At 41.4% G+C, this 25,632-nt stretch overlaps 1 protein-coding gene across 9 annotated transcripts; it reads right to left on the minus strand.

The window, feature by feature from the left end:
- Positions 1-189: 189 nt before the first annotated feature.
- On the minus strand, positions 190-25,428 carry thoc2 (THO complex 2). 9 transcript variants are annotated; one of them, XM_056411612.1, is made up of 39 exons: positions 25,292-25,424; positions 23,169-23,224; positions 22,281-22,372; positions 22,138-22,189; positions 21,937-22,007; positions 21,485-21,606; positions 21,263-21,396; positions 20,709-20,869; positions 20,346-20,438; positions 20,008-20,163; positions 19,391-19,563; positions 19,002-19,197; positions 18,876-18,914; positions 18,611-18,741; positions 17,720-17,821; positions 14,746-14,830; positions 13,073-13,166; positions 12,878-12,958; positions 12,670-12,766; positions 12,173-12,290; positions 11,884-12,063; positions 11,489-11,653; positions 10,710-10,985; positions 10,039-10,180; positions 9,074-9,231; positions 8,789-8,917; positions 8,549-8,680; positions 8,269-8,453; positions 7,424-7,599; positions 7,040-7,142; positions 6,475-6,860; positions 6,177-6,235; positions 4,656-4,721; positions 3,096-3,227; positions 2,793-2,862; positions 2,560-2,705; positions 2,270-2,346; positions 1,118-1,164; positions 190-1,025 (listed from the first exon to the last, which is right to left on the minus strand). In XM_056411612.1, the coding sequence occupies exons 1-38, from the start codon at positions 25,354-25,356 to the stop codon at positions 1,137-1,139; spliced, it is 4,728 nt and encodes a 1,575-aa protein (XP_056267587.1). In that variant the 5' UTR covers positions 25,357-25,424; the 3' UTR covers positions 190-1,025; positions 1,118-1,136. The 9 variants fall into 9 exon arrangements, 6 of the variants coding, with proteins under 6 accessions (XP_056267587.1, XP_056267586.1, XP_056267590.1 ...); XM_056411611.1 differs by having other exon boundaries at positions 190-1,028; positions 25,292-25,423; XM_056411615.1 differs by having other exon boundaries at positions 190-1,028; positions 4,656-4,691; positions 25,292-25,422.
- Between the last annotated feature and the right edge of the window lie 204 nt (positions 25,429-25,632).

Raw genomic sequence — 25,632 nt, forward strand, 5'->3', positions numbered from 1 at the left:
ATTTCACAATTTTCATACTACATAAACCTGATCCTTGTAATAATCCACAAATGAATTAGGGTTTTAAAAATAACACTTTTTGTTTGTTTGTCTGGAAACAATTATAAAATGTAACCCCAACAAATGGTTTCCACCTGTATTGTCTTCACAAATACAAAAGTAATTACTAAAGAAAAGAAGAAGACGATATCAAAGTGACACACTAGGAAAACTATCATTTATTGTTTTTTCTTATTCTTTTGTTTAAAAAAAAAAAAAAAGGCGTACACTCATTGAGTACAGCAGATAAAATCTCCAAAAGTCATTTCGAAACAGATGTATTTAGAGTACAGAGTGTCAGATTTTTTTTGTCAAGATTATTCTTTACAATTCTACATTTGAATCAGAGTTGAACTGGCATTTTTATAAATTATGTAAAAACCTGATTAACACAAAATCACAAAAGGACTGTGCGGGACATCAAAAAGAAAAGAAAAAAACATGACGTGAATCTCATGTTACCTTCTTTATTATTGTACACAATATACAAACTGGTCCTTTGTATCACTTAACTCACTTTCACCTACTGTCTTACTCGGATTAAAAAGGTGGAGATAAATAAATAAAAGTATCTAAGTATCTCAAAAGGATATGAGGTAAGTGAGCATGGAAAGCATGTTAACGCCAATAAAACAAGCAAAAAGAAAAGCCTGACAACATACAAAAAAAACACACTTTTTTTCAAGCATGAGATTATTGAATCCATGACCGGGTGTTAACAAGAGTTCACTTCACACAGTAACCGGTTTCCTCTTTCGGATAGTGACACACAGTGTGCCCATCCCGAATAATCAAAAAGAAACAAGAACATTTCAGCTGGTTTACTGTATCGTGAAAGCAAAGGTTGAGATTACTACAGCTAACAACACTTGTAAGAGGCGTTTACAGCTAATCTACACAGGCAGAAATGAGAGTACGACGTAACAACAAAGCACAGAGATGGAGTTGCAGATGTCTCGCAGATAAAAAATACAGCTTCTCCAGTTCTGCTGTGGATCAGAGGAGGAGAGAACATGCATGAAATACCACGTCGATGTTGCATTGACCGATGTTTACAAAGAAGGAGAATGTGTCTTACCTTCAAAGATTAGTGCACATTATCTGTGCTTGTCAGAGGATTTATGAGTATCATTGTTAAGGGAAGTAGTAAATTAATCAAAGACTGAACGCTGACAAGTGGAATTAGTTTTTGTCATAGAAGAGAGTGAGACGCCTCGTGGCATCCCGGCTGCGGCCTTTTCAGTCTGTGATGCAACAGCGCTACAGGATCAGGCTTTTCTTTTCATTTCAGGAAATGAGGAAAAACTAAATAAATACTTGTGAGGCGTACAAGAAGCTGCCTGCCGTAAAGTGAGAGAGCAACTGTATTTGCGACAATGGTTCTTTGAAACGTCCAATTGAAATCATAAGATCCGAGTTAAAAGAGCAAATGATCCGATTAGTTTGAATCGTTGCCAGTTGTGTGCCGTCCAATCAGAGAAGTTGAATAGAGATCGCCGGAGGATTAGTGAACTCATTGTGTTGACAAGTCTCGTTGGCTTCTCAATTTAATATTCAGCTGCTTCTTTGCCTGAACTAGGACGCATTGCGTCACTCTGTTTGAGAGTGGAAGTGAGATTACTTTTACTCTGCATTGCCAGCTTTATGATTCTTAACATTTACCAAAAAAAAGCTGGTATTAAGTTTTTAATTACCGGTTGGTTTAATCTGCTCTCAATATGAATTCATGAATTCTCTCCAACTCTCGGTGCAGAGCTGAGTGAGTAACTACTGATCACGTGTACTTGTGTATGCAGTCCAACTGGCCGTGCACGGATATGCTTTAATACTTTTGTAGCTCCTCATAGTGGAGATGGATGGATCCTGTAAAGTCTCCCCTCTGGGTCAGACACTAGTTCTTGTGTCCAACCAGACTACTAAACCGCAACATGTGAATGGCATCTTGTGCCGTTACGGCGTGCATTCAGTGAAGCACACGAGATGAACGTGGAGATGATCATCTCATAATGGAAACGGATGCAAAACTAATTTAGTGCCTATCACATGTTAATAAACATGGTGCATCATTGATGACCACATGTGGGCTCAAGCAAAGCAGGTAAGCACAAATGCTCTGTTGAAGCTATGAAGTAAAACGATAAATAAATACAAGATATCATAAAATAGTCACACTAAGCAGTAAAACTCACCCAGAATTACGATTTACGCGCCACTCTACGTTTAAGGATATTGCTTTTTCTCTTCTTTTCCTCCGCTGCTGTCCCTCTTCTCCTTCTTTTCAGATTTCTCTTTGTCATGTCTGGACTCCTGTTGCACCGCAACACAAAGAAGTAGGAATTGAAAACAGACCCGTAGTAATGTAAATATAGCTGGAGCAATATTTAGCATTCATTTAGATATAAAAATATTACTCAAAACAATGAAAAGATACATTTAAACTAAAGTTTCAAGGGACAATAAGACGACAAGTTCCCGAGTTAAAGATCATGTTGAGGACGGAGCGTGGCAAGCCCAGTTGACCTTTTTGCCTCCAGAGGAAGTCCGCTCAGGTTTCACCGACTCCGCCTTCTCTTTACTGGAGGATTTGGGTCGCTTGATCTTCTCTTTCTCAGCTGAGAGCGGGGAGTCGCAGGAAGGACTTGCACTCTTGCTGTTTTTGGAGGAATCTGAGAAGAGAAAACTTGAGTTGGTTCTTGTGCACGCTGGACTTGCTGGGTGAACGGCTTTTTCAGATGTGTCAAGAACAAACGTACTCATTCCATTCTCATCCTTCCTACGTTTGGTCTCTTGACTCAACGTCTCCAGCTCATTGACAAGGTGGTCCTAAAAGAGAAACAACACAACGACCAGCATCTTAATGGAGGCAACAACCCATCCTGACCATTAGGATCTCATTTGCTAACGGACAGCTGTTGGAGCGCATCAGAAAATATTGAACTTATTTTATTATTGAAGTCCAACTAATATGAACACGGGCTAACTTTAGAACAAGAGATGTGTGAAGGAGTTTAAAATGAAAAAGTTCACAAAGTGTAGTGGTCTCATTAAATACTGACTCTTTTCCTCTCTTTCCGTTCCTTTTCTTCCTTCTTCTCTTTGGATCGGCCTTGTGTGTTGTCTGAATCTTTCTTCTCCATCTCCCTCTCTCTGCTCTTGGACCGGGTAACTGAATTGTAGTTGGCGTGGTGCTGTAAAAGCAATTATGTATGAACCGAACAAAACAAATGAAATATTATTGCAATTTAAGAAGAGTTTTTACAAATAAATAACCAACATTACAAAAGAACGGTGAAAACAAACGACTGAAATTGTGTTTTCTTACTCCAAATATTGAGTTATATAGAATTATGAATAGAAATGTAATCCATGACAGATTTTAAATACTTGGAAAGAGCCGACACCAGTATGGATCAAGCTGACAAAGCTTTGACAAAATAACAGACTCAGCCTAAATAAAGCTGTATCCAGTTCTATTAAAGCATCAACTTTAAGGATTAGTGTCGACTTCCAGTGAAAGCAGGATTCAACACTGAAGTAGACGATGAACCACTTATGCAGCTGTCCATAATCTACTTTGTGAAAACAGTGGGCAACACGTTAGTCCAAGTCCCCCTACTTCGCCATTATAGGGACTATAAAATATAAAATAAATGGCTTAACACACTCTAATGTAGTAAGGAAGAGATTTGTTTAGTGTTTATTAATAAATAGATCTCCTACATAAGTGGAGGCTGACGTATAAACAGATAAATAATAACATAATAAAACGTATAACAATAACATACGTAATGTTATTTGGAGGACTCAAAGTAAAGTGTTACCATAAAGGACACATCAACTTATTGTTCATGAGTTTGTCATGTTGAGTCATTAATTCAGTCCTCGGTCCACAAAAGGATCAAGGAATGAAAATAGAGCATTCAGTGAAACATGTTTTCAAAACTTCCCGCCCTCTACGACCTCGTGTTTTATTGTCTCACAACTCTAACGCTGATCAGAAAGAAGTGTCGGGTACAGATGTGCAGCGATGACACAAACGTATCCACATAGACGGCTAGAATTACTGCTTTTTCCCCTATTTGTACTTAATTTAGGTCAGTTAGTTGAGACTTATTTATCTTGTGAATAAAACAGCAACTTACATCCAATGGGATTCAATGTTGTTAAAACAACCTAAACCAGAGACACCGACAACCGTTTGGCGTTTATAAAAACCCTTCTGTATATTTAAATTTCAGTCTAAATTATCTGTAAAGGATGCCAAAACATTGACATTAAAGTTGAGCTACTCAGTCATTTAATTGATTTCTTTTATAAAACAAAACTATGTGTAATATGGAAGAGGTTGCTTGAAGTTAGGAAGCTACAGCGATCATCACCCCACTGCAGTCCTTCCAGTTGTACCGAGACCTGTTGCCTCCTTTAACTCATTGCTTTGGCTTTCAGCTCCAGCAAATTGGTAATGGTGGCACATGAATCGATCCACTACGACTGTCCGTATTACAACGTGTGAGAAGATGGAGAAAACAGACATCTAAAATGGATTATTTGTCAGCAGCCGTACATGAACAAATAAAACAGACAATGTGAGAGAAGGTACGAGTCGCAGTTCAAACCTTGGATGTGGACTCCTTGGGTTCGTTGCTATTGTCCTGTAGGGATGAATGGAGATGACAGATGAGCTGGGAGGGGGTGGGGTTGGAAGGAGGTTGTCAGACAGCAGCAGAGTTGGAAGAAGGGGGAGGGAGGGGGGGGAGTTGAGGCTGGCCGGACCAACAGCATACTTCGCCCTCGATCTCTGACCTTTAAGGCTTTGACAAGGTTATTACATAAAGGAGAGTTTATAAGATCAACATCTGGAATGTCAATATTTAAAATATATAACCTGAGCATGTATGGAATAACTGCTAGTCGTATTACTACAGACATGTCTGCAATATCAGGCACCATAATATAAGAGTCCTACAGAGCAACTTGTTATCATTAAATCTAAAGTGCAAGTGTTTGTAAATAATGTGTATGCGTGTGCCTGTGTGTATAAAACAAATTACTTAATTCTTATGTGTGTGACTGCATTCCTATATAGGTAGCTGTTGCTGTCACTTACAGTTCAGGAATGGATTAGACACAGGAAGCCTATTTCTCTGGTGGGAGGGTAACATTAAGACCTATCACAAGCTTCCAGTGGTTTGGGCAACGCTCCAGACGAGTCAGGATTCGCCCACGCTTTCCCTCACTCTCTCTCTGTTGGTGCAGGCTCAATTCCATCTGCATTTTTGGCTGATTGAAAACTGCGACATTCATTTTCTCCGTTGATCTCGGTTTGCCAGCAGGTACAGCGACTGTCGAAGCCGGTGGCTGGTAGATGTGGGGACACCGTTGCAGGGGCCGGCAGGACGGACTGGGTAGCCTCGTGAGACGTGAAGTCGGCATGCAGCCCGTTTTGACAAACGGAGAGAGCAGGGATGACTCAGCTGCCGCAGCCAGGCGCTCCTGCAGCAGATGGGCGCTCCAACGGCAGAGTGGTTTGATGAACTCCGTCGGACTCTCTGCCGGATCCGGAGACGTTGATGAGGGACGTAAAATACTTGACATCACTTTAACCGGGATGTCTTCTCAGCTCGAAAAAGGAGGCAAAAAAAAAATCTTGGACACCATTTCAAGTAGAACAAAAACTGCTCTTGGTGTAAAAAAATAAATAAAAAGTGCCATTGGAGAAGGGGAAAGCTCTTGATTTTGGCAAGCCGTTTTACTTCAGGTTGGATTTTATTCTCAAAAATCAAAAAAAATCCACGAGGAATATAGAAATGCTTAAAAAATCTCTTTCTTCCCAAGGCACACTGACTGCTTTCATTAATATGAAAATAGATAAATATTTCAATATGAAAATACTTAATATACACAATATTCTCTTGACTAAGTCTTTGAAGGGGTTTCTCCCAATTCTGCAAAATATTAATGCTGATGTCCATAGAATGATTTCCAACTCCCATGGATGGGCTGGGATTCCAGATGCCATCCCTGCATGTACGACAACTCTCCTCGGTGGTCTTCGGAGCTGCTGGATTTTGCAACGGCAGGGAACGCTCCAGGAGATAGAGAAGAAACTGGCACAGCCTTCCTCAAGCCATACTAACCTTAACAGACGAGGAGTGGGACGGAGAAGAGTGACTGTCGAGCTTTCGTCTTTTGTGATCTGTAAAGACAAGAAGAGGGACATTTGTGTTTCATTGGGATGCACATTCAGTCGTCACAAAAGTTTCCATCAATTTATGACTAGCAGACATGTAGGAAGGGACGAGGAAATGCCAAGCACAATTCTATTGAAATATAAAATGTGTTGAGCATCAGGCCTCTCTTTATAACCCTAATTACATCGATGTAATCAAATACCCTAAAACAAGAAAAACCAACAAAGCCCAAAGGGCTCCTTACCCCTCTCAGATTCGGCTGACTCCAATCTGGGAACTGGTGACTTTAGGGACCCAGCCACTGCACTCCTGTCTCCTTTCTCCTTGCTCTTGGACTCCTTGATGGCATCGCGCTCCCTGGATGGCTCCATGGGCTCCCCGTTGCCGGCTTTGGCCTTGTCGTCTTTGCTGCTCTTTTCCTCGGCCTTTACTTTCTCCCTGTCTGCCTTGGGGGTCTTGTCCTTACCCTCGCGAGCCACCCGTTCCTCCTTTCCTGCTCTCTCGTCTCTCTGCTTCTCCCGGCGGTTCTCTGCCTTTGCCTCAGGAGTGCTGCCTGGTGTCTTTTCCTTTTTCTCTTTTTTTTCCTTCCCGCTCTTCTCCTTTTCGTCCCGCTCTTTCACGGCTTTGGTGCTGCAAAGGGATGAATTTGGTCATTTTCTAAATTGTATTTCAAAATGATTTCCCCCTGCTTGATCATAAATCAGTATTATATATAGAAAAACATCACAACCTAGCGTGAACAGTTATATTGGGTTCAACTACTCCTCCAGTAAGTTTATTTGAGAGAACCTAGCATCATAGCAGCTTACCTGTTGAGAGCACCGTTCCCGTTGCTCGTGGTCACTTTGGCCGCTGCACTGTTGGCTTTGTTCACTGGCTTTGTGGTCCCCTGAGATTTATCCTTGCCCCGATCTGCAGAAAAACAAACCAATAACTGTATTAGCACAGGATTAATTAATATTCCTGACATGCATATCAGGATGTGTAGCCCCAATGTTTAGGTTTATGGCACGTATAATGTATATGTTCAGGGCTATAATACGATTGCAGATAACAATAATTAAAAAAACTACGCGTTTTTATATTTATCACATGTAATGAAATACGCAAAACAATATTCTATCTGGCTCCTTACTTGTGAACCAAATAAAATGACAATGTACTGCATTCAAACAGTCTTTCTAGTGACTCACCGCCATCTTCGGACATCCCCTCCTCGGTCTTGATTGTGCTGGTGGAAAGCTTGCCTGTGCTGCCGGGGCCGTTCTGTTGATTGGCAGGCATGGCACTGCGCGCTGCCTGCTCCTTGTGGTGAAACTCATTCTCTGGGACCATGTGCACCTTCTGGCCCTTCAAACGACCTGAATAACTGCAAGATGCATAAGGGTTGGCACAAGGCAGAGACAAAACTTCCAAAGAACCAGTGTCACACATTGGAAACATTCAACTTTCAAACAGAGACAGAAGCACTCAGGTTTTTTTTAACCATGGTAAAAAATATCCCTGCAATTACAAATACTATATTATGAATAAATAAATAAAGACAAGCATGGCCACGAATGGGTAATGGTGATACGATCTACTTGAGGTCAGACTTTCACTAAGAACAGGATTTGTCCCTGAATGTTTTCATAAATGTGCCATCAAGCAGATGAGAAACAAGAGCAACTGTAGTTGCAGTATATTGTCTCGTTAAAAACTCAATACTTCATTAGGAATCGGAAATAGACTGTAGAAAACAAAATGCTGCCCGTGTCCATTCTAGAACTCAGAATATTAACACATTGGCAATCTTGCAAATTGTTAACTTCAGCGGACCGTCTCACCATCAATTCTAACAAAGCTCATATATTCACCATTTGCCACCGAGTCTGACCAGAAATCTATAACAAAACATCCACAACTTCAACAAATTAGATCAGGCAAACAACTCTTGTCAGGGCCCCATTTCCCCAGGTTTCCTTCTTTTAACCACACACATCATACATGTTAAGTATATGCTCCTCAGAGAGCTGAACAGCACACAATGCTGTGTTACCCCATTGCTAAGGCATAGAGGTCTGGCCTCTTGTCCTTCTCCTCGAGGCAGATCTTGAGGACACGACACTCTAGCGCTTGGCCCAGATTCAGGACTTTGGGGTAGCAGGGCAGGATCTTCGTGAGCACGATGAGAATATTCCGGATGTGGGTATAATCTCCTGTCTCCAAGCAGTGAACTGAAGCCTGGATGGAGGAGAGACAGAAGACGTGATAAACACACACCGTCTACAGATGTCTGAGTGACATTATTTTAACATCATTTCCAAAGGGCAGCTCACTTTAGTCAGCATGTAGTGCCATTTGTGCACCACATGCCTAAAGTTCTCATAATCCAGCTGATCTGCTTTGTTTCCGCCATCGAAGCCCGTGGCTCTGAAGATGGTCAGGAAGCCGGGGTAATTGACGCACTCCTGTGACCACACGATAAGACAAGATATTAATTCCCAGGTCATCCTACACCAGAAAATGCTACAAGAAAATCAAAGTGACAGGTGACGAGAACAGGTAGAAATTGACACCTTCTCATAGATTGCACGATCGCTGTGCCAACGGGTGACGGTCTCCAGCATGCAGCAGAGGAAGCGTCCGTAGCGGTGAGACTCGTTTTCGGTACAGCTGGCTACAGTGTAGATGATGGCGGAAAACACCTGCAGTGACACAATGTAGTGTGTTAAAGCACAAAGTGTTTTCAAAATGAGTGGCATAAGAACAAAACAATTGAGTTAAAGCTTAGTTGAATCAGTTTTCCTCCTCATACAGTAAGTGTGTACGAGTCTGAGCGTGGATGTATAGAAGTGTCTTACCCTGTCGTAGCACAGGAGGGTGCAGAAGTTGGGCGTCTTCTGCTGGTGGACCAGCTCGACAAAGCGTGCACAGTACACGGCGTCGATGGACGAGAAGATGCAGCGAGGGAACAGACAGAGCTGCAGAAACTTTGTGATGGTCTCGTTCTTTGTAGATCCTGTCAATAAGTATTTAGAGTGGTATTAGTAACAGAGGCAGAGAAACTAACATTTAGATATTAGATTTACTTCAAATATTGATGCAGTGGAGCGTGAAATGACTATCAGCTTTATTTTGATTTATCCTTTTTACGACATTACCATTCCTATTATGTCTGGACTGAAACTCAATGTTCATGCATTTGGCAAGCAAGGAGAAAGTGTCCCACCAGATGTTATTGTTAATACAGTCTTCTATACATTACTGATACAAACGGGGGTCATTCGTTATATTTTTGTGATGACAAAAAGATGCACATCTAGTTCAGACACTAAATGTAGTATTTACATTTGTTATACTTTTGGACCCAAAAGAAAAAGGAAATGATTAAATGTTAAGTCAATGGCCCCACAGTGTTATCTTCCAGGGGAGAATAATGTAACCATGTTCCACCCAAATAATTTTTAATCTTAATAAGTTTTTACGTCCAGAGAAGCAGAGACCGTAGATCATTATTGAACCACAATAGAGAAACAATCGTGTCAAACTAAATAACATTATTAAAACTATATTTGTAAAGGCCATCAAAAAGCATTATAAAATAGAAACAAGTCCTCTGAGATATCTGACTGCAACACAGCAAGCTTGTGACCCTCAACCTTTGAGCAGTAATGTAACCGTCTGGTTTGGTCTGTAAATGCACTTAAAAGATCAATCTTTAGATGCATTGTTTTCTTCTCTCAACAGACCAGTCACATCATTGTGGAAGACTGAATGCAAGTAAGATGAAGCAATAGTGTTACTGGCATGAAATGAGGATACTTACTGGCCATCAACCAGTTGTCTTTCTCCAGTTTGAGGCGGTGCAGAACCCTTTGGACGTGCTCCATCTGTTTCTTCTCCTCCTCCTGCAGTTTTTCTTGCAGGGCAGTGCAGCGCTCCTTTTCCTTCTTTTTTTTATTCAAGGGCTACATTGGAAGGAAATAATGATCACACTATATTTTGGGTGTCTTTGACTGAAAATTGAAAGTCAAATCTGACAATAATCAACTTGTTTAAGCTGTATGTATCTATAGAGAAATACCAAAACCAACAATATTACTAGCCATGCCATCTTACAATTGGTGAGGTTATGTTGCAGAGTAATAGACAGAGTAAACACAAAAATATGTCTGTCTGTGTGTAGTTGCAGCAATATTTGTTGTACAGAGCGGAAAATGATCGACAGAGATGCGATTTCTTATCCGTGGCTGTAAATATGAATGTCAGTCCTTATTCCATATACCCCATTCTACCGATCGAAGGGACACGACAGGTCAGTCAACGGGAGAGACAATACAATTCTTGCACTCTTTTGCATTAGCTGCTTTATGTTATCTAAATGTGTAGGCAATCTTCTGCTACATGTAAAATTGCATCAACTTATTATCCAATGTAAAAATCCGGAATTGTGTGTAATTCTAGGTTGTTTCCAACAGCTGTGGACCGACTACTCACTATCTCTGGATTTTCCTCGATGGCCTTGATCTGGACCTTGAGCTTGTTGACCTCGCGATCGTAGGCAGTTTGTGGAACAGCCAGGTCGTACATGGTAAGGGACCAGAAGGTAGCGTAGAACTGGGGGCGGAGGTCGTCCCAGACCCTGGCTGGATGGAGTGACACCACTGCCTCGTGCACTGGCGTCATCACTAGTTCACAGGCTGCCACGTACTTGTGAACCTTCTGCTGCTGCCGGTTGCCTTTCTCTGCTTTCTTCAACTCATCGTACTTAGACTGTGTGGAGAAAGCATAAAGTAAAGGCTACATTTTCTCCAAATCCCCCACAATTATTAATATGATAACATACATAAATGCAAATAGCACAACAAGTATGGTGGTGGTATAGAAAATGCAGTTAAAGAGAATCTAAATAGTGACCTAGTCTGTCACAAATACACAAACAAATAGGAATACTGTTCTAGAGCTATCGATCAACCAAATTGTAATCTGCCGAACGTTTTTAATGGAGCTTTGATTCATTATAAAAAATATTCAAACATTTTATGCAGCATAAAAGGGATCAGCTTTAAGGCAGTTGAAAATAAGTCAGTTGACATTTAACGTGTCAAAAGTAAAAAGATTAACAAAGTTCAACGACATGAACTCAATTTTAAAACTCTAGTCAAAATTTGAATGAAACGCCTGGAAGAAAAATATACCTGATCAATGCCATTATTTTAACAGCTAGATCTCTCAGTAACAGAAGTGTGACATGATGCACACTGTGGTCCACTCACCAAAATCTGATGGGCGTACATTGGCCGAGACAGAAAGAAGGCAGCGTCATGTGGCGTGTGAAACTTGTTACAAAGGATGTCAATGGAGGGAACGCGCTTGATGTAGTCCTCGGTGCTCAGGTTGGAGGCCAGAAAACCACCAAACTGCACCAAGGTGTCATGACACTGCAGGAATAGAAATGATAAAATAAAAAGAGATTGATATTTTTAGGATTTTTAAAAGGCCGATATAACAATAGTTTGGAGCATGCAGAAGCCAACAGCTGATTTATTGTCAACCCTCCCAACAGAATGAATCAATCGTAATAAACAAGCACACTGAGTGCTGCCGCGTCAATACAGAGACATAAAAAAAAGATAGATTAAATGATAACATATTGAGAAAGCGTACACACCTGGTCATACAGGTGGCCAACAAGTTTGAGGTGTTTCTCTCCACCCTCTAAGAAAACAACACCATTTCTTTGCTGGGCCATGAGTAAACACAGAGGCAAGGCCAACTCGTGCTCCAGCAGCACATCCTTCAGACGCTGTGACGACTTCTTAGTGTTCCTGATCTGGCCGAAGTAGCCACCCTGTTGACAAAAGGACATCCACAATGACCAAAGCTCAGGCGCAGCGCTTGTCAAGATAGTCATACAGAGATTGCATCAGCAAATGGTAACAGTATTTGGGTCCATTTACCTCAGCTTTGAGTTGCTCCCCTCCGGTCATGGCCTCTAACTGCTCTGAGGTCATCTCATCTGTGATCTCAATGCCAGCCATTTTCTGCACCACCTCTTTTAGGATCAACAGGTCAAAACTGCCAGGATAGAAGGGACAAATAAAGCAATGCGCATTTCCTGACACAATAAACAAGGCATAAGGAGTGACGCAACAGGCAGGCATGGGGTGTCAGAAAAAACACCTTGCATTCTTCCCAGACAAGCAGATTTAAAATATAATGCAGAATGTGACTCTTCATATCCTTCAATTATTTTAAATATTCTATTGTACACATGGTTGTATGTCCTACAATTATCTGCGATATTTAAGGCAATGTGAATAATGTGACTGCTTGTCAAGGGCTTCATTGTATTAAAGTATAAAGACAAGAGCCACCGCGTTGCTGTCGGTATAATAAGGCCCCAGTGGGGCTTGTACTCAGCTGATCCTGCTATTTGTCATTTGGAGCGACTTACCTCTTCCCTGCTTTTAGTTGATTGGTGACATATTGGAGAAGGCCAGCCAACTCAATTGGGTATTTTCTGAACACGGCTCCACACAGACTTGCCAGGCCTTGGTTGACAAGACGAACAGGTGTATGTCAGATTCTCATTAAAACATCAAACGGTTACTCCCCTATTGCATGCAAATGAATGACTGCTACGCAACTATGAAGCCACATACTCTGAAGCCACGAGGAGATGCTGGTGTCGTCATGCTTCATCTTCTCCTTCTCGGGATTGGCCAGAGCCTCAATGATGCAATCTGAAGACAGAGTTAAGTGGAATAACATAGAAACCGAAAAGAAGCCCTCTCCACTCACGACTCACTGCTTCCAAAAATGCACTTGCACACAAATGTTGTTATAGTGAAGGATACAGGCCAATACATCATAGTTGAGGGATGTGAGGTATTTCAAGGAGTCCACCACCGGAACGATAAGGTTGTCGTACCATTGGATCTGAGAAAGCATCTGATATACAACAGGAAAGAGGAGGGGATAAGTTATCACGGACTTAACAGGATATACATTATACGTGATCTGATACTAGTACTTTATAGAAAATATTATGTCTGTCATCTTTATGGTACATGTGCATCCACACTTCAATATCCTCTTTAGTGATGTGCAGCTCAACCCACTGCAGAAAGCAGGGTTCAGAGTACAGACACATTGTATATCAAGTCCACCTCGTTTTCCCCTCTTCAGCACGAACAATTGTGCTACTATAATGCATATAGTTGGCAGATTATGGTCCGGGTTCTGGTGGCCCAACGACCCAAAAAGACTTCCCTATTATACTTTAATTGGTAAATACACGTCCGTGAATCAGGGCATTTTGTGTGTGAGGTAAATCATTATACCGGTACCAACATTAAAATACCCCTTATTTAAATTTGTCTGACTTAAAAGCTGTACAATTTCCTAATAGAAAAATCCTGAGTTTGCCGAATGAACTGAAACAGAGCAGATGGAAGGTTACAGGTAACATTAATGTGCTTGTTCTAAGGCAGGGGTCAGGAACCTTTTTGACTGGGAGAGCCATAAAAGCCAAATATCTCTAAATATATTTCATTGAGAGTCATATAGTATTTTTAACGTATAATTTTAATGTGACTTCTGGTGCTGCATCATTGCTCCGCCCCGATGCGCGCACATACGCCGGCATCGGAGCTCTGCAGCGCGCGACACGGAGAGCCGAGAAGTGTTAACGCGACACGTAGAGACAGAAGTGACATGCTGCTGGTTAGATACGATCAATTACAGACGGCTGTTTAGTTGAATAAAACAACAAAGACGTCTTTAAGAAAACGGACCTTAAATTACTTCTGCTGTAATCTGGCGCGATAGAAAAAAAATTACAGGGGTGCGGGCGGAGATTTTTTTAATTTTTAAACTCAACATTGTCTGGGAGCCATATGCCGTCACCGGAAGAGTCATAGGTTCCCGACCCCGACCCCGACCCCTGCTCTAAGGGGTCATAGATGAGGAAGAACCAGTAAACCGAATGGCCAGCAGTAGATTTATTGGGGCTATATGCACCACTGAGCAACTGTCAAAAGGGGATGAACCGGTCGGGTGGGTAAAAGTATTAACAAATCTTGACCCTGTGCATTAATAATCCACACGTCAGGGGACTGAACACAATTACACATTTGTATGGCAAAATGATTGCAAAATTCCATGACATCTGTATTGTGTACCGAGTGATTGTTCTCCGTCAGTGCAGCAAGAACCCAGTGTACATTTTTGAGTTGTCATGTCGCAGTCGCTTCGATTCATGAATGCCTGGCATGAAAGCAGATCACTAGATGTAAGCAATTTCCAGAGTGGACACTATAATGGGACGGCATGGAAGGGCCAGAAAAATACAATTGATACAGGCAAAGAGCAAGGGGCTCCTGCTGAAGAATTATTTTATCTTTACATATTTAATGAGATATTGTTTCTAGCCAAATCTGGAATTAACTTATCTTTGTAGTTTGTTGACATTGTTAAAAATGAGACTTACAAGTAGATTTTTTTTTATATATCAGAGAAATATACTTACATAATCAAAGAGGATAGTGGGATTGCTGTGGCTCAGTTTGCCTATCTGCCTTCCAGATTGTTTCACATTCTCTTTGGTCAACCGTCTAGGGAAGAAGGGGAAAAAACAACAGGAAACAGCTAATTAAAAACACAAAATGATGCAAAGAGTGCTGTAAACAAAGACTCACTTCTGTAAGCTTCACAGAAATTGAAAAATGCTCTTATGGTTGTCAGCTTAAGAATACGCATTGATTTGTAGCAGAACATTGATGGACTACTTTAACACTTTAGTGCTGGTCAAGTAATTATACACTAGGTCCAACTTGTAGTAGTAGCTTTATTGTCAATTTTTTCACATGTTAAGACATACAAAGGAATCGATAGGACGTTTCCCACTCTCCCACGGTGAAACATATAAAAGTGCACAGGCACAACAGATAAGACAAGACATTTCCTAATACTAAGTAAACATAAAGATAAAGATTCACGTACAGTTGTTATAAATACTATATATATATATATAAATACTATAAATACGTAATACAATTTTAAACAAGTGAATACAAGTGATTAAAGTGCAGAGTTTTGAGTGATTTTTTAGGGGGGCGGGGGGATTTTCAGCTTCCTGTCAGACTGGAGAATATGGCTGGGAGAGAATTTAGCTTGCTGACAGCTTGGTGTATGAAGCCATTACTGAGTCTGGTGGTGCGGCAACGGAGGCTCCTATACCTTCTTCCAGAGGGTAGGAGGCTGAACAGACTGTGTGCAGGGTGGCTGGTGTCATTCACAATCGAGGTAGCTTTCCGGGTGAGGCGGGTGGTGTAAATGTCTTGCAAGGAAGGGAGTGGGGCACCAATGATCTTACCAGCTGTGTTCACTATGCGTTGCAGTGCTTTCTTGCTGTGTTCAGTGCAGCTACTGCCCCACACAGTGATGCAGCTGGACAGGATGCTTTCAATGGTGCCCCGGTAGAATGTGTTCAGGATGGGTATGGGAGCTTTCGCTCTCTTGAGCTTGCGGAGGAAGTAGAGGCGCTGCTGGGCTTTCTTCGTCAGTGATGCAGAGTTGGTTGCCCAGGAGAGGTCCTCACTGATGTGCACCCCCAGGAATTTGGTGCTGCTCACTCGCTCCACAGCAGCACCATCGATGGTCAGTGGTGGGTGTACAGTGTGGCTTTTCCTGAAGTCAACCACAATCTCCTTTGTTTTGATGACATTCAGCAAGAGGTTGTCGTCTCTGCACCACGTGGTCAAAAGGTTGACCTCCTTCCTGCAGTGGGTCTCATCGTTCTTGGTGATGAGACCCACCAGAGTTGTGTCGTCCGCAAACTTCACCATGTGATTGGTGCTGTAGGTTGTTGTGCAGTCGTGAGTCAGCAGGGTGAAGAGCAGGGGACTGAGCACACAGCCTTGTGGGGCCCCTGTGCTGAGTGCGATGCTGCTCGAGGTGTTGTTGCCGACTCGTACGGCTTGTGGCCTCCCACTGAGGAAGTCCAGAATCCATTTGCAAAGGGAGGTGTTGAGCCCCAGCTGGTCCAGTTTACAAATGAGTTGTTGTGGGATTATGGTGTTAAAAGCTTAACTAAAGCATTCCCACATGTGAGTCTGCTTTCTCCAGGTGGGTGAGGGCTGGGTGGAGAGCAGAGCAGATTGCGTCCTCTGTGGAACATTTGGCCCGGTATGCGAACTGAAAGGGGTCCAGGGTGGGGGGGAGGATGGACTTGATGTGAGACATGACTAGCCGTTCAAAGCACTTCATAATGATGGGGGTCAGTGCCACAGGGCGAGTCATTGAAGCAGGATGGAGCCGGTTTCTTTGGCACAGGTATGATGATGGAGGTCTTGAAGTGTGATGGAACAGCAGCTTGACTCAGAAGTGTTGAAGATATCCGTGAAGATATCCTTAAGCTCCTCTGCGCAGTCCCTCAGTACACGGCCTGGAATGTTGTCTGGGCCTGTTGCTTTGCGGGGGTTGATAGTGGAGAGTGCCCTCTTCACACTTTCGGCAGACAGGCACAGAGCCTGGTCGTGGGGGGGGGGGGGTGTTTCTGTGGGTTTGTGTTATTTGTTGCTTCAAACCGTCCAAAGAAGCTGTTTAGGTCGTTGAGCAGAGAGATGTTGTCGTCGCAGGTCTGTGATGCAGGCTTGTAATCCGTTATGGTCTGGATGCCCTGCCACAGGCTGCGCGTGTCTCTGCTGTCCTTGAAGTGGCTGGTTATCTTTTTTGTGTAGTCCTGTTTTGCTTTTCTGATGCCACGGGACAGGCTGGCTCTAGCTGTACTCAGGCCAATTCTATCCCCGGCTCTGAAGGCTTCGTCTCTGGCCCTCAGCAGCCGATGGACAGCTCCTGTCAGCCCGTAGTTGTAGTTATTGTACCGTCTGTGTTACACTGTCCATTGAATACAGCTTAGCTTGAGAAGGCAAAACAAAACCTTCACATATGTCCGTGTTTTTATCAAATTTGAAACGTCATATGCACACTACTGTTGGTCTTAAGGTTATGCTATTTGACTTTAACGGTCTTGAACATTGGAAAACATAAATAACAGAAATACAAGATATTAGCGGTCAAGCAGTATTGGACTTTGTTTCTTAATTGCTCAAGATGACAGAGCGGGGAGAATCAGCAATTAAGAGGAAGCTTCTGTGCAGCGAAAGGACGACAAAAAGATGTCCTTCATATCCCGATGGTCGTGAATGCTTCTGCTGATAATGTGGTATGTTCACAGCTGAATGTCCTGTCCGAAAGCTTTAGTATCTTAAGTGTTCCACCCTCTGAGGTTACTTACCAAAGATGAAGGTAAAGTTATGTGTAATGCAGGGAGAATACAGAGCAGAACATTTCCAACGCAAAAGACTTGGCAAATAAGAAAACTGCAGACTCAGCTTAAATGAATGGAAATGGTTCTCCATTAATCTAAGGTTTACTTGTTCTTAAGTAAAACACTCTTCAGCAGAAATATCTGACAGACAAGATGCTTTAAATTGACTTACTTCATAATGTATTTGGCCCTTTCTACAGTTTGAGCTTTGACTTTGACCAACAGTGGATGGCTTGTATATGTCTCATTCTTCCACTGTCCATATAATCGGTACCTGAGGGGACATAGATGGAGGAAGCACAATTAAACAGTAGGTTTAGCGATGCAGCATTAAGTAACATGGGCAGGATGAATGGACACATAGCCGTTGCAAAAACCCCTTCGTCACAGAAACGTTCAAGGAAACGAACAACATAAACCAAACAAGTTGTGCAGAGCTTGCAATTCAAAACAGTCTATGAATAGTAAAGTAGCCAACTCCTGTCCAGCATCATGTTAAACTGCAGCTATATGTGTGACTATAGAGATTATTTACTATTGAGAATCAAATTAATTTCCATGTCATATTTTAAGCAAGCACTGTCATGGGAATATTTTGAAAAGGCCTCAAGTGGCATCAACAGATTTAGAGCAAAGAGCAACCCACTGACCACCACTGTCCAATACACCGATACAGCAGATCATAGAATAACTGCACTACATGTCCAGTTGAGCGTCGCATCAAAGCATTCCTTTGACTGTGTGGACACAGGCAGTGAAATCATCTACAAGGGCTGCTATATTTTGTATATTTTAGATTTTTTATTATTAGCCGTGACAAACTGAAAACTAGAGTGGAGTGTCATTGCATATCAGAGGTCTGCCAAAGTATTCAGACAAATACCCTACAAATAAAATGTTGGTATTGTTCAGGGCTAGAAGAAACGCATGCATGCATGATTTGATGAGTTCAGTGCGATTGTGCTTGCCAGCTAGTAAACAGCATGCTGGAGCACTGCCCAAGGGTTTTCTATCCAACAGATTAATTTAACAGAGCCACGTGTCGTGTTTGTGGGCATCTCACCTGTGCTGGTAGGGAAAGAGTTTGAAGAGGCCCCACAGTTCCTCAGACATGCAAGCATTACAGTCCATCAGAGAGATAGAAGGGAGTAGCACCTGGTCTGCAATGCTCAGGAAACAACTCAAAAGTGTTTCCTGCAATGAACAAACAACATTAATACGGTCCATATTCTACAGAGATAAACAAAGAAAAATTGTTCTTACTTATTTAAATATTAATCTAATGCCATCTCATTTGTCAAAATGACAGTTATCAGTTTTATACCTACCATTTTGTCTTTGACATCAGATCTGCCATCACTTTGGTACTGAGAAGCAAAGGACACCAAATATGAGTTAAAAAAAGATGTAGGCTGAAATGCAGCTGTGGTAAATTACTGGTGACAGTTCTGTACCTCTTTCATGAAGGCCTTGCCCAGACGTACAATCTTGGCAAAAAGAATTGGGTCGTGGGAGAGATGAGGGCCGAGGTAGCAGATCATGCTAAATGTGTCCCTGCGTAGGTCCTCGAAGCTCTCTGCAGGGCGAGGGGCACGCTTGTTCCTCAGTGGACGCAAGACGCATCCTTTTGCCCCTTTCGGGAGGCCAGCCCTGTGAGCAAGACTTGTGTCAAAGCCTGCATTTCTTTTCTATAGCTCAGTTATGTATTTAATATTTGTATTGAGCTTGCATTAATAAAAAATGGGCATAGTCGGTTTTAGCTGTGTCATAAGTTACATTTGCATGCTTTCGGGTCCGACTACACATAGTGGGCAGTAAGTGAAACATGAAAGAAAGTCTGCACCTTCTGTAAAGAGGGTCCACAGTCAGATGCACAAGCTGGCAGAGTGCCAGCGCAATGGCTTTGTGAGAAGAAGCATAGAAGGACGGCATCTGGTCCATAATACTCTGGGCATGGTGCCAGTCTCCAATTCTAAGCAGCGCTTCCAACAGACCAAGCTTCTGGTTATCAGGTTGCTGTGGGCAGAGAAAAAGTGTATTATCAAATATGCCAAAGGTCAGTCATCATGGCAGCTAGCACAGCTGCTGTCCCCATCCAAAGTGATGGATTTCTAAAACCATTCCTATCTGTATGTCTTTGTCATGTTTTGAAGGGTGACAACATGAAATAATATGCAACAAATTCAACAATTCAGAGGTCATATTTTAAAGTTGATTACTGTACTGTAATACCCATATGTTTAACCTTCGTAAACTTAAATTGTTCAGTCAAAAACATTAATGCAATAAAGGTAATTGTTTTTGTTCCTCTACAGGTTAACTTGAGTTCACTGGAAGTCAAACGGGCTTTAAAAAGCTGCTGAAACTCTTTTTGGTCATGTCACACTCAAACCTCTCACTCAACATTCATCCAGACAGTTTTCCAAAACAGGCACTTTTTATTTACAAATGCTGTGATACCTTATCATTCTTTTCCTCCTCTTTTTCTTTCTCCTTGTCTTTGTCTTCACTTTTCTCTGAGGGCAAGACAACCATGACCAGCTTGCGGGCAATCTGCTTGGCCTCTGTGATGTCTCGTTTGTGTTCCTCTACGATGACGGCATCTACTGGCATAAGCTGGAATTACAGAAGCAACAGAGAGGGCTGAGTTTTTAGTCTAGGAACAAATTGTTCTACTTTGGCTTCATATTTGATGTAGGTGAAATAACAACACACTTTTTTTTTACACAAACAGTCTGATATTATAATGAAGTTAATAGATTAGACAAGTAGTTGGACTCGCTGATCCTTTTACTTACATGTACGTAGAGATCTTCCAGCTCAATCAGGTTATAGTGAAGCAGAGCAGCAGCAATGTGGTAAAGTGACTTGGGGGTTTCCTCATTGGGCTCCTGAATGAAGACACAATCAAATACAGAATTAGCTCAAACTAGACACCATCTTGTGATTGAGCCACACCAGATCAGAGACAATGCCAAATCGGACAAAGGCTCAAAGTGGAGGGACCAATGGCCTCTAATAATTTGAGGTTGTTATGACAGAGCATTTTTTACATATGTGGCAAAGAGCCCATACAAACACTAGAAAATGACTGAAGCATTTTAAAACATACAAATATAAATAAGCATCTTATGCCATGAATCCATGTTTGTAATTCTCACCTGGTAGAATTTGAACTTAAATCCAAGGATGTGGCAAAGAGTGAGTGGCTCACACATGTAGCACTTGATGAGCGACAGGAAGAACTCATCTTGGTCAGATCGACTCTCATACACTTCCAAGATTATGTCCAAAACCCGATTAGGGTCCAAGTTGAAACATCCTGCAGGCAAAAGAAATTGATAGGACTTAGCAGGCCATCGGAAAAACACACATCAGTCAGTAAACAACATTTATATTAGCATTTATAAAGATGACTATAAAAACTCTTTTTTTTTTAAGTGTCTTCAGTTCATGGGAAAAAGCTATTCTGCCAACTCTAGCTCGGAAAGCCCTGTGTAAATAGCAGAGAGTCACTGCTGAATCTAACAAGGAACCTATCAAGAGTTGGAGGGGATCAACATTTTTAGACTCATCGAATTGATTATTGTCAATTTACAAAAAAACATGGCGAAGACATTCAACAAGACTGTAATTTATGATTCGCAAGACCGTAGTTAAACGCATAGTAGCACCACATCCAATGCAGTTAACCAGAAAAAGACTTGTAAGGTACCTATGAGGGACTTGATGCTCTCCAGGACAACATGGCTCGTGATGTTGCCCGAGAGGTCTTGGCCAAGCTCGGTGATTAGTTTGGCGTAGCCCTCATTCTCCTCCCTTAGCAAGTTAAACTTCTGTTGCTTGTAACTGAGAAGAAATACAAGAATAAAATTCATATTTTCTATTTATGTACACAGTATATCTACATTTCTACTAAAGTGTGCACTTTACTTACAATAGCTTAGTCTTGATTTTTACAATCTTCTGATTGAACTGATGGGCTTGTTTTATAAGTCCAAGAGATTCAAGGGTTTCTGGATCCAGCCTCTCTTTCAGGATGGCTTCCGGAACAAAAAACTGAAAAAAAACAAAAGTAAGTAGTTCATTTACTTTTTAATGTAATGCATTACAAACCAGGGTATGAAAATCAGTAATTCATCTAGGAGAACAGTGGGGATGTAAACCTCATCCAAAGTTATAAAATTCTTATACACCAATTACACTATTGCACATTAAGGACAGTGAATTTTTTTTTGTATACAATTAAGTGAAATGCTGGTTCATACATGCTCTTGTATTTTGATGATAGAAATATCTATCTTCAAGCAGTCTTTGTATTATATTGTAAGTGCAAGAAAGCCTGTTATATAAAATGATTTGATACTCCTACAAAAATAGTATTCTCACCAAACATGCTCCCACCAGTTGTGTGTAATGGTCACGTTTGATTTTTTCTTCCAGTGCAGCAGTCTCTAAATCTGTAAAAAAAAAAAATATGATGACTGTACAAATAACTCAAGTTTTAAGACTAAAAACTATTACTATATTTGACTGACTTGCCATGCAGCACTTCAGAAACAATAACTAAACATAAAAATCCAAATTTACCTAGTGTACTGAACACATCTGCTAAAATTGATGGCATGTCATCTCGGAGTTCCTGAAAGAAAAAGAAAAGTTAACAAAAATACTAAAACATAACATAATGTAGAAATTTATTGTTTTAACCCTAAAACAAGAAGAACTTTTACCATCATGTCCCCGAGGACGCTGATGACAAAATCCAACTTCAGGTTCCCCTGTACAACTTGCCAGCAGAGCTCATATAAGGCCGCCTGTATATCTGGAGGAGTAAACAGACAAGACATAGTTCAACTTTAACTGAGTTGACAAGAAAAGACTCAATTATAAATGGGCGGGGGGGGGGAGGACACACACTTGTGGCTAGTGTGTCTTAGCTTCAAGTAGATTTCCATTTTTTTCCATATCTATAAGCAAGCCTGGCCAAAAATCCTGAAAGCAATTGAAGCACTGCTTTTTAATCAGGCAGGCAGTACGAATCCAATATCCATTTTGAGGGCTCGGACCAGACCACTCAGATGAATGGATAACTATCATAGATGCTATGTAAAACAACTTGATCCCTTATTCAAAAAGTTTTAGGTTTGCATTCTCACATCAGTTAATTGTTGTGAAACAATAAAACATTGAGACAATCAGCAACTAATTACACTGATGCAAACATACTGGTGTAACTGGGATATATGGAAATTCTGGTTTGACTGAAAGCTGTCTAAAAATTACGGGTATATAAATATATTATTTGCCAATTAAAGGCTTGCTGATATAGTCATATCAATACATCCATACAAACATAATTGTGTCACTGCCATCACAAACATTTCAGCTGTAAACTGACAACGAAGGGTTTCTTTCAATTTGCCCAATATATTTACCACATTGTGGTTTAACTTTAGCACCTACATTTAAAATGTTTTCTTTTCTCTTGTGAGTGATTGGTTTTAACTACTGCAATTTCCATAATAGATGTGTGTGTGTGCGTGTGCATGTACAACAGGGACGTTTAAATACATTGTTACAAGTACAAACAAAAAACTAACAACAGTAACTCAATTTACCTCTAATCTCACTTCCATGATCTGTTTTCTCTGTGAGTTCTTTGCAGAGTCGTACACTATGAAAAAAAGAGACAACATTCTAGTAAATTAGAGTACTCAAACATGATAATCCAAACCCTTTAAATGGCTTCTCTTTAACATGGATACAGTCATTCTAACATTGCTTATTTAAAAAATTGGTCATAACACCAATATTCTTGTAAAAATCAAGGCTATCTAATTGTCAGCTCAACTGGGCTCAAAGAACTGACGCTTACAAAAGGAAGAATGAAAAGATACTTTGTGCCATCTTAATGCCTTCTTTTAAAACAAACAATTCTAGATGCACTGTGTACATGCACTGAACTGACACAGATACATACTGGCGTTGATAGAGGCCCCGTTTACTTCTTCAAGCAGAAAGGTGCAGCACTGAATCCATTTATCACCCTGACCTCCCTGATTCTGGTTAATCTGGTTGTTTCTGATGGATATATCAGACACGTTGCAGATCTAAATGTCACAGTAATGTTAGACGACTTGTGGCGAAAAGTCATTATTTATACTGAAACTCGTTATGAAAAAACAATGTCACAGTTTGATTATTATTAAATTTCCCTTTCACCTGCTGCCCTCCAAGTAACAGTACCATCACTATATTACTGTACAGAATGGCATCCGTAAGTGACATGGGAACTGTAAGGCTTGTTGACGTCGGAGTTCAACTACGAATCCCCAACTGGAGACACACTATGATCAAGTATCAAGCTATTATGTGTTATGGTAAATAAGTATTTCTTCAACAGAACATGTATTTAGGACTTTGAGTGGCGCCTGGATTGACTGAGGCTCTGCGAGGTTTACAATCAGTGTCCAAGAGGGGCTCGAGCAGACACATGTAGAAGGAGACTCTTTTAACGTTTTACATGTTGCTAATTTCTTGTAATGATCCTAACAAATTTCCGCCAAAAAGGTTTTATGCACACAACTACAATAGAGTAGTTTGAGTTGGTGGATCTCACGACAGGCCTTACGTAGATATGCAAGGCCTAGTAATTTGCTGTGGACGAGCCCATTGTGCCTCCGCCTGTTAGTGACGGCTGCGCTTGAGAAGACGAGTCTAAATCTTCACGACACGTTTTTCCTTATAATGGATGACTATGTTAGGCGCAGCTCTCGTTTGCTGCGGTTGCCCAATGTTGGGTTCGCGTTGGTGTATCGGACGCTGACGCTCGCTGTCAAGTCGTCGGTTAGCACCGGGCGCTAACGTGCGTCTCTAAGCGTAACGTTAGCTGCGACTCAACTCACGTAACGGCCGTTAGCCACCTGAAGGGTTCGCGTTTTACAAACGTCTGACGTTAGCTCCGTTATAGCACGAGCTCTACGTTACACTGACTACGCTCTCCTGGCCCAATAGTTATTTTTCAGGAGAGAACGTTTGAAGAACAAACTCATGAAATCTCAATTGTGTGTCCATGCTGCCATTGCTGGAGAATAAAACGTCCAACAAGGCAGTGGAAATCAAGCTAACGTTACAACTAGAGTCAGCTAACTTGCTATAACGCTATGTGAAGAACAGTGGTTTCCCTCCGCTTGATTATAGGTAACGTTAATATTAACGTCACTAAACACCGACTGCTCGCCTGGTGTCTGTTGGAAGTTAACGTTGGCAAACTAACGAACCAACTGCATTGTGGCATTAAATTCACTTGAATAAAGATGGGTCTTTAAAGATGCAGCTACATTAGCTTAACTCGCCCCCGTGTTTACAAACTGAGGACTGGGTTACCGCTAGCTCGGTGGGAAAGTGAGCTAACAGCATGCAGACATTAACTAGTCACATTTAGCGTTAAGTAAGGGTTGCATCCCATTAAAAGATTTAAACCCGTTTTTAATAACCGTCGTATGCCAACTAAAAATTATGTTTATTTGTCCAAATAGAGGAATGAATGTCAGTAGGCCACTTGAAATTATGTGTCGAGCGCTAACGTTAACGCTTAGCGTTAGCTCCAGCGAACCAATTTAAAAAGATTGGCCTTAAATTGCAACGCTAGCTACGTTTTCCCACTAGTTAGCTTACATCAGCCATCAACTGACAAACCACTGTGACCTCTGACACTGTACGAAGGTGCATATCTACTCACAACTCGTGTTTTCCTGATTTTTCCCAGTTTTTGATCCATTCACCAGGGAGGATAAGTGTCGCCATCTTCCATACACACAGCCCGGATGTCTAAATCATGACACACAGGGTCAAATGTGGTGGTTAGCTTCGCTGCTAGCTCGCTGTTGCATGGTGGGACATCGAGGGCACTCTCGGAGCGCTTTGTTCATTCGGAACTTTGTGTTCCGTTGGTGGAAAAGGTGCCGTCACGGTGCTAAACTCAGTATAACTGTTTTACAAGTGTAATTTTAGCGTTAAAATACTAACTTTAAAAAAAACCAAGAGTACTAATATGTGTCATTGTTCATTTGAACACCTAAT

The sequence above is a fragment of the Pseudoliparis swirei genome, chromosome 3 (genome assembly GCF_029220125.1).
Source record: "Pseudoliparis swirei isolate HS2019 ecotype Mariana Trench chromosome 3, NWPU_hadal_v1, whole genome shotgun sequence".
In the NCBI taxonomy this organism is placed as follows: Eukaryota; Metazoa; Chordata; class Actinopteri; order Perciformes; family Liparidae; genus Pseudoliparis; species Pseudoliparis swirei.

Coding starts and splice junctions, on each gene's coding strand:
- thoc2 (XM_056411612.1), bottom strand. CDS start 25,356: ATGGCGACACTTATCCTCCCTGGTGAATGGATCAAAAACTGGGAAAAA. Junction 18,915..19,001: donor GCAAGGCCTTCATGAAAGAG/GTACAGAACTGT, acceptor TTTGCTTCTCAG/TACCAAAGTGATGGCAGATC. Junction 8,918..9,073: donor CCCTCCTGTGCTACGACAGG/GTAAGACACTTC, acceptor GTGTCACTGCAG/GTGTTTTCCGCCATCATCTA.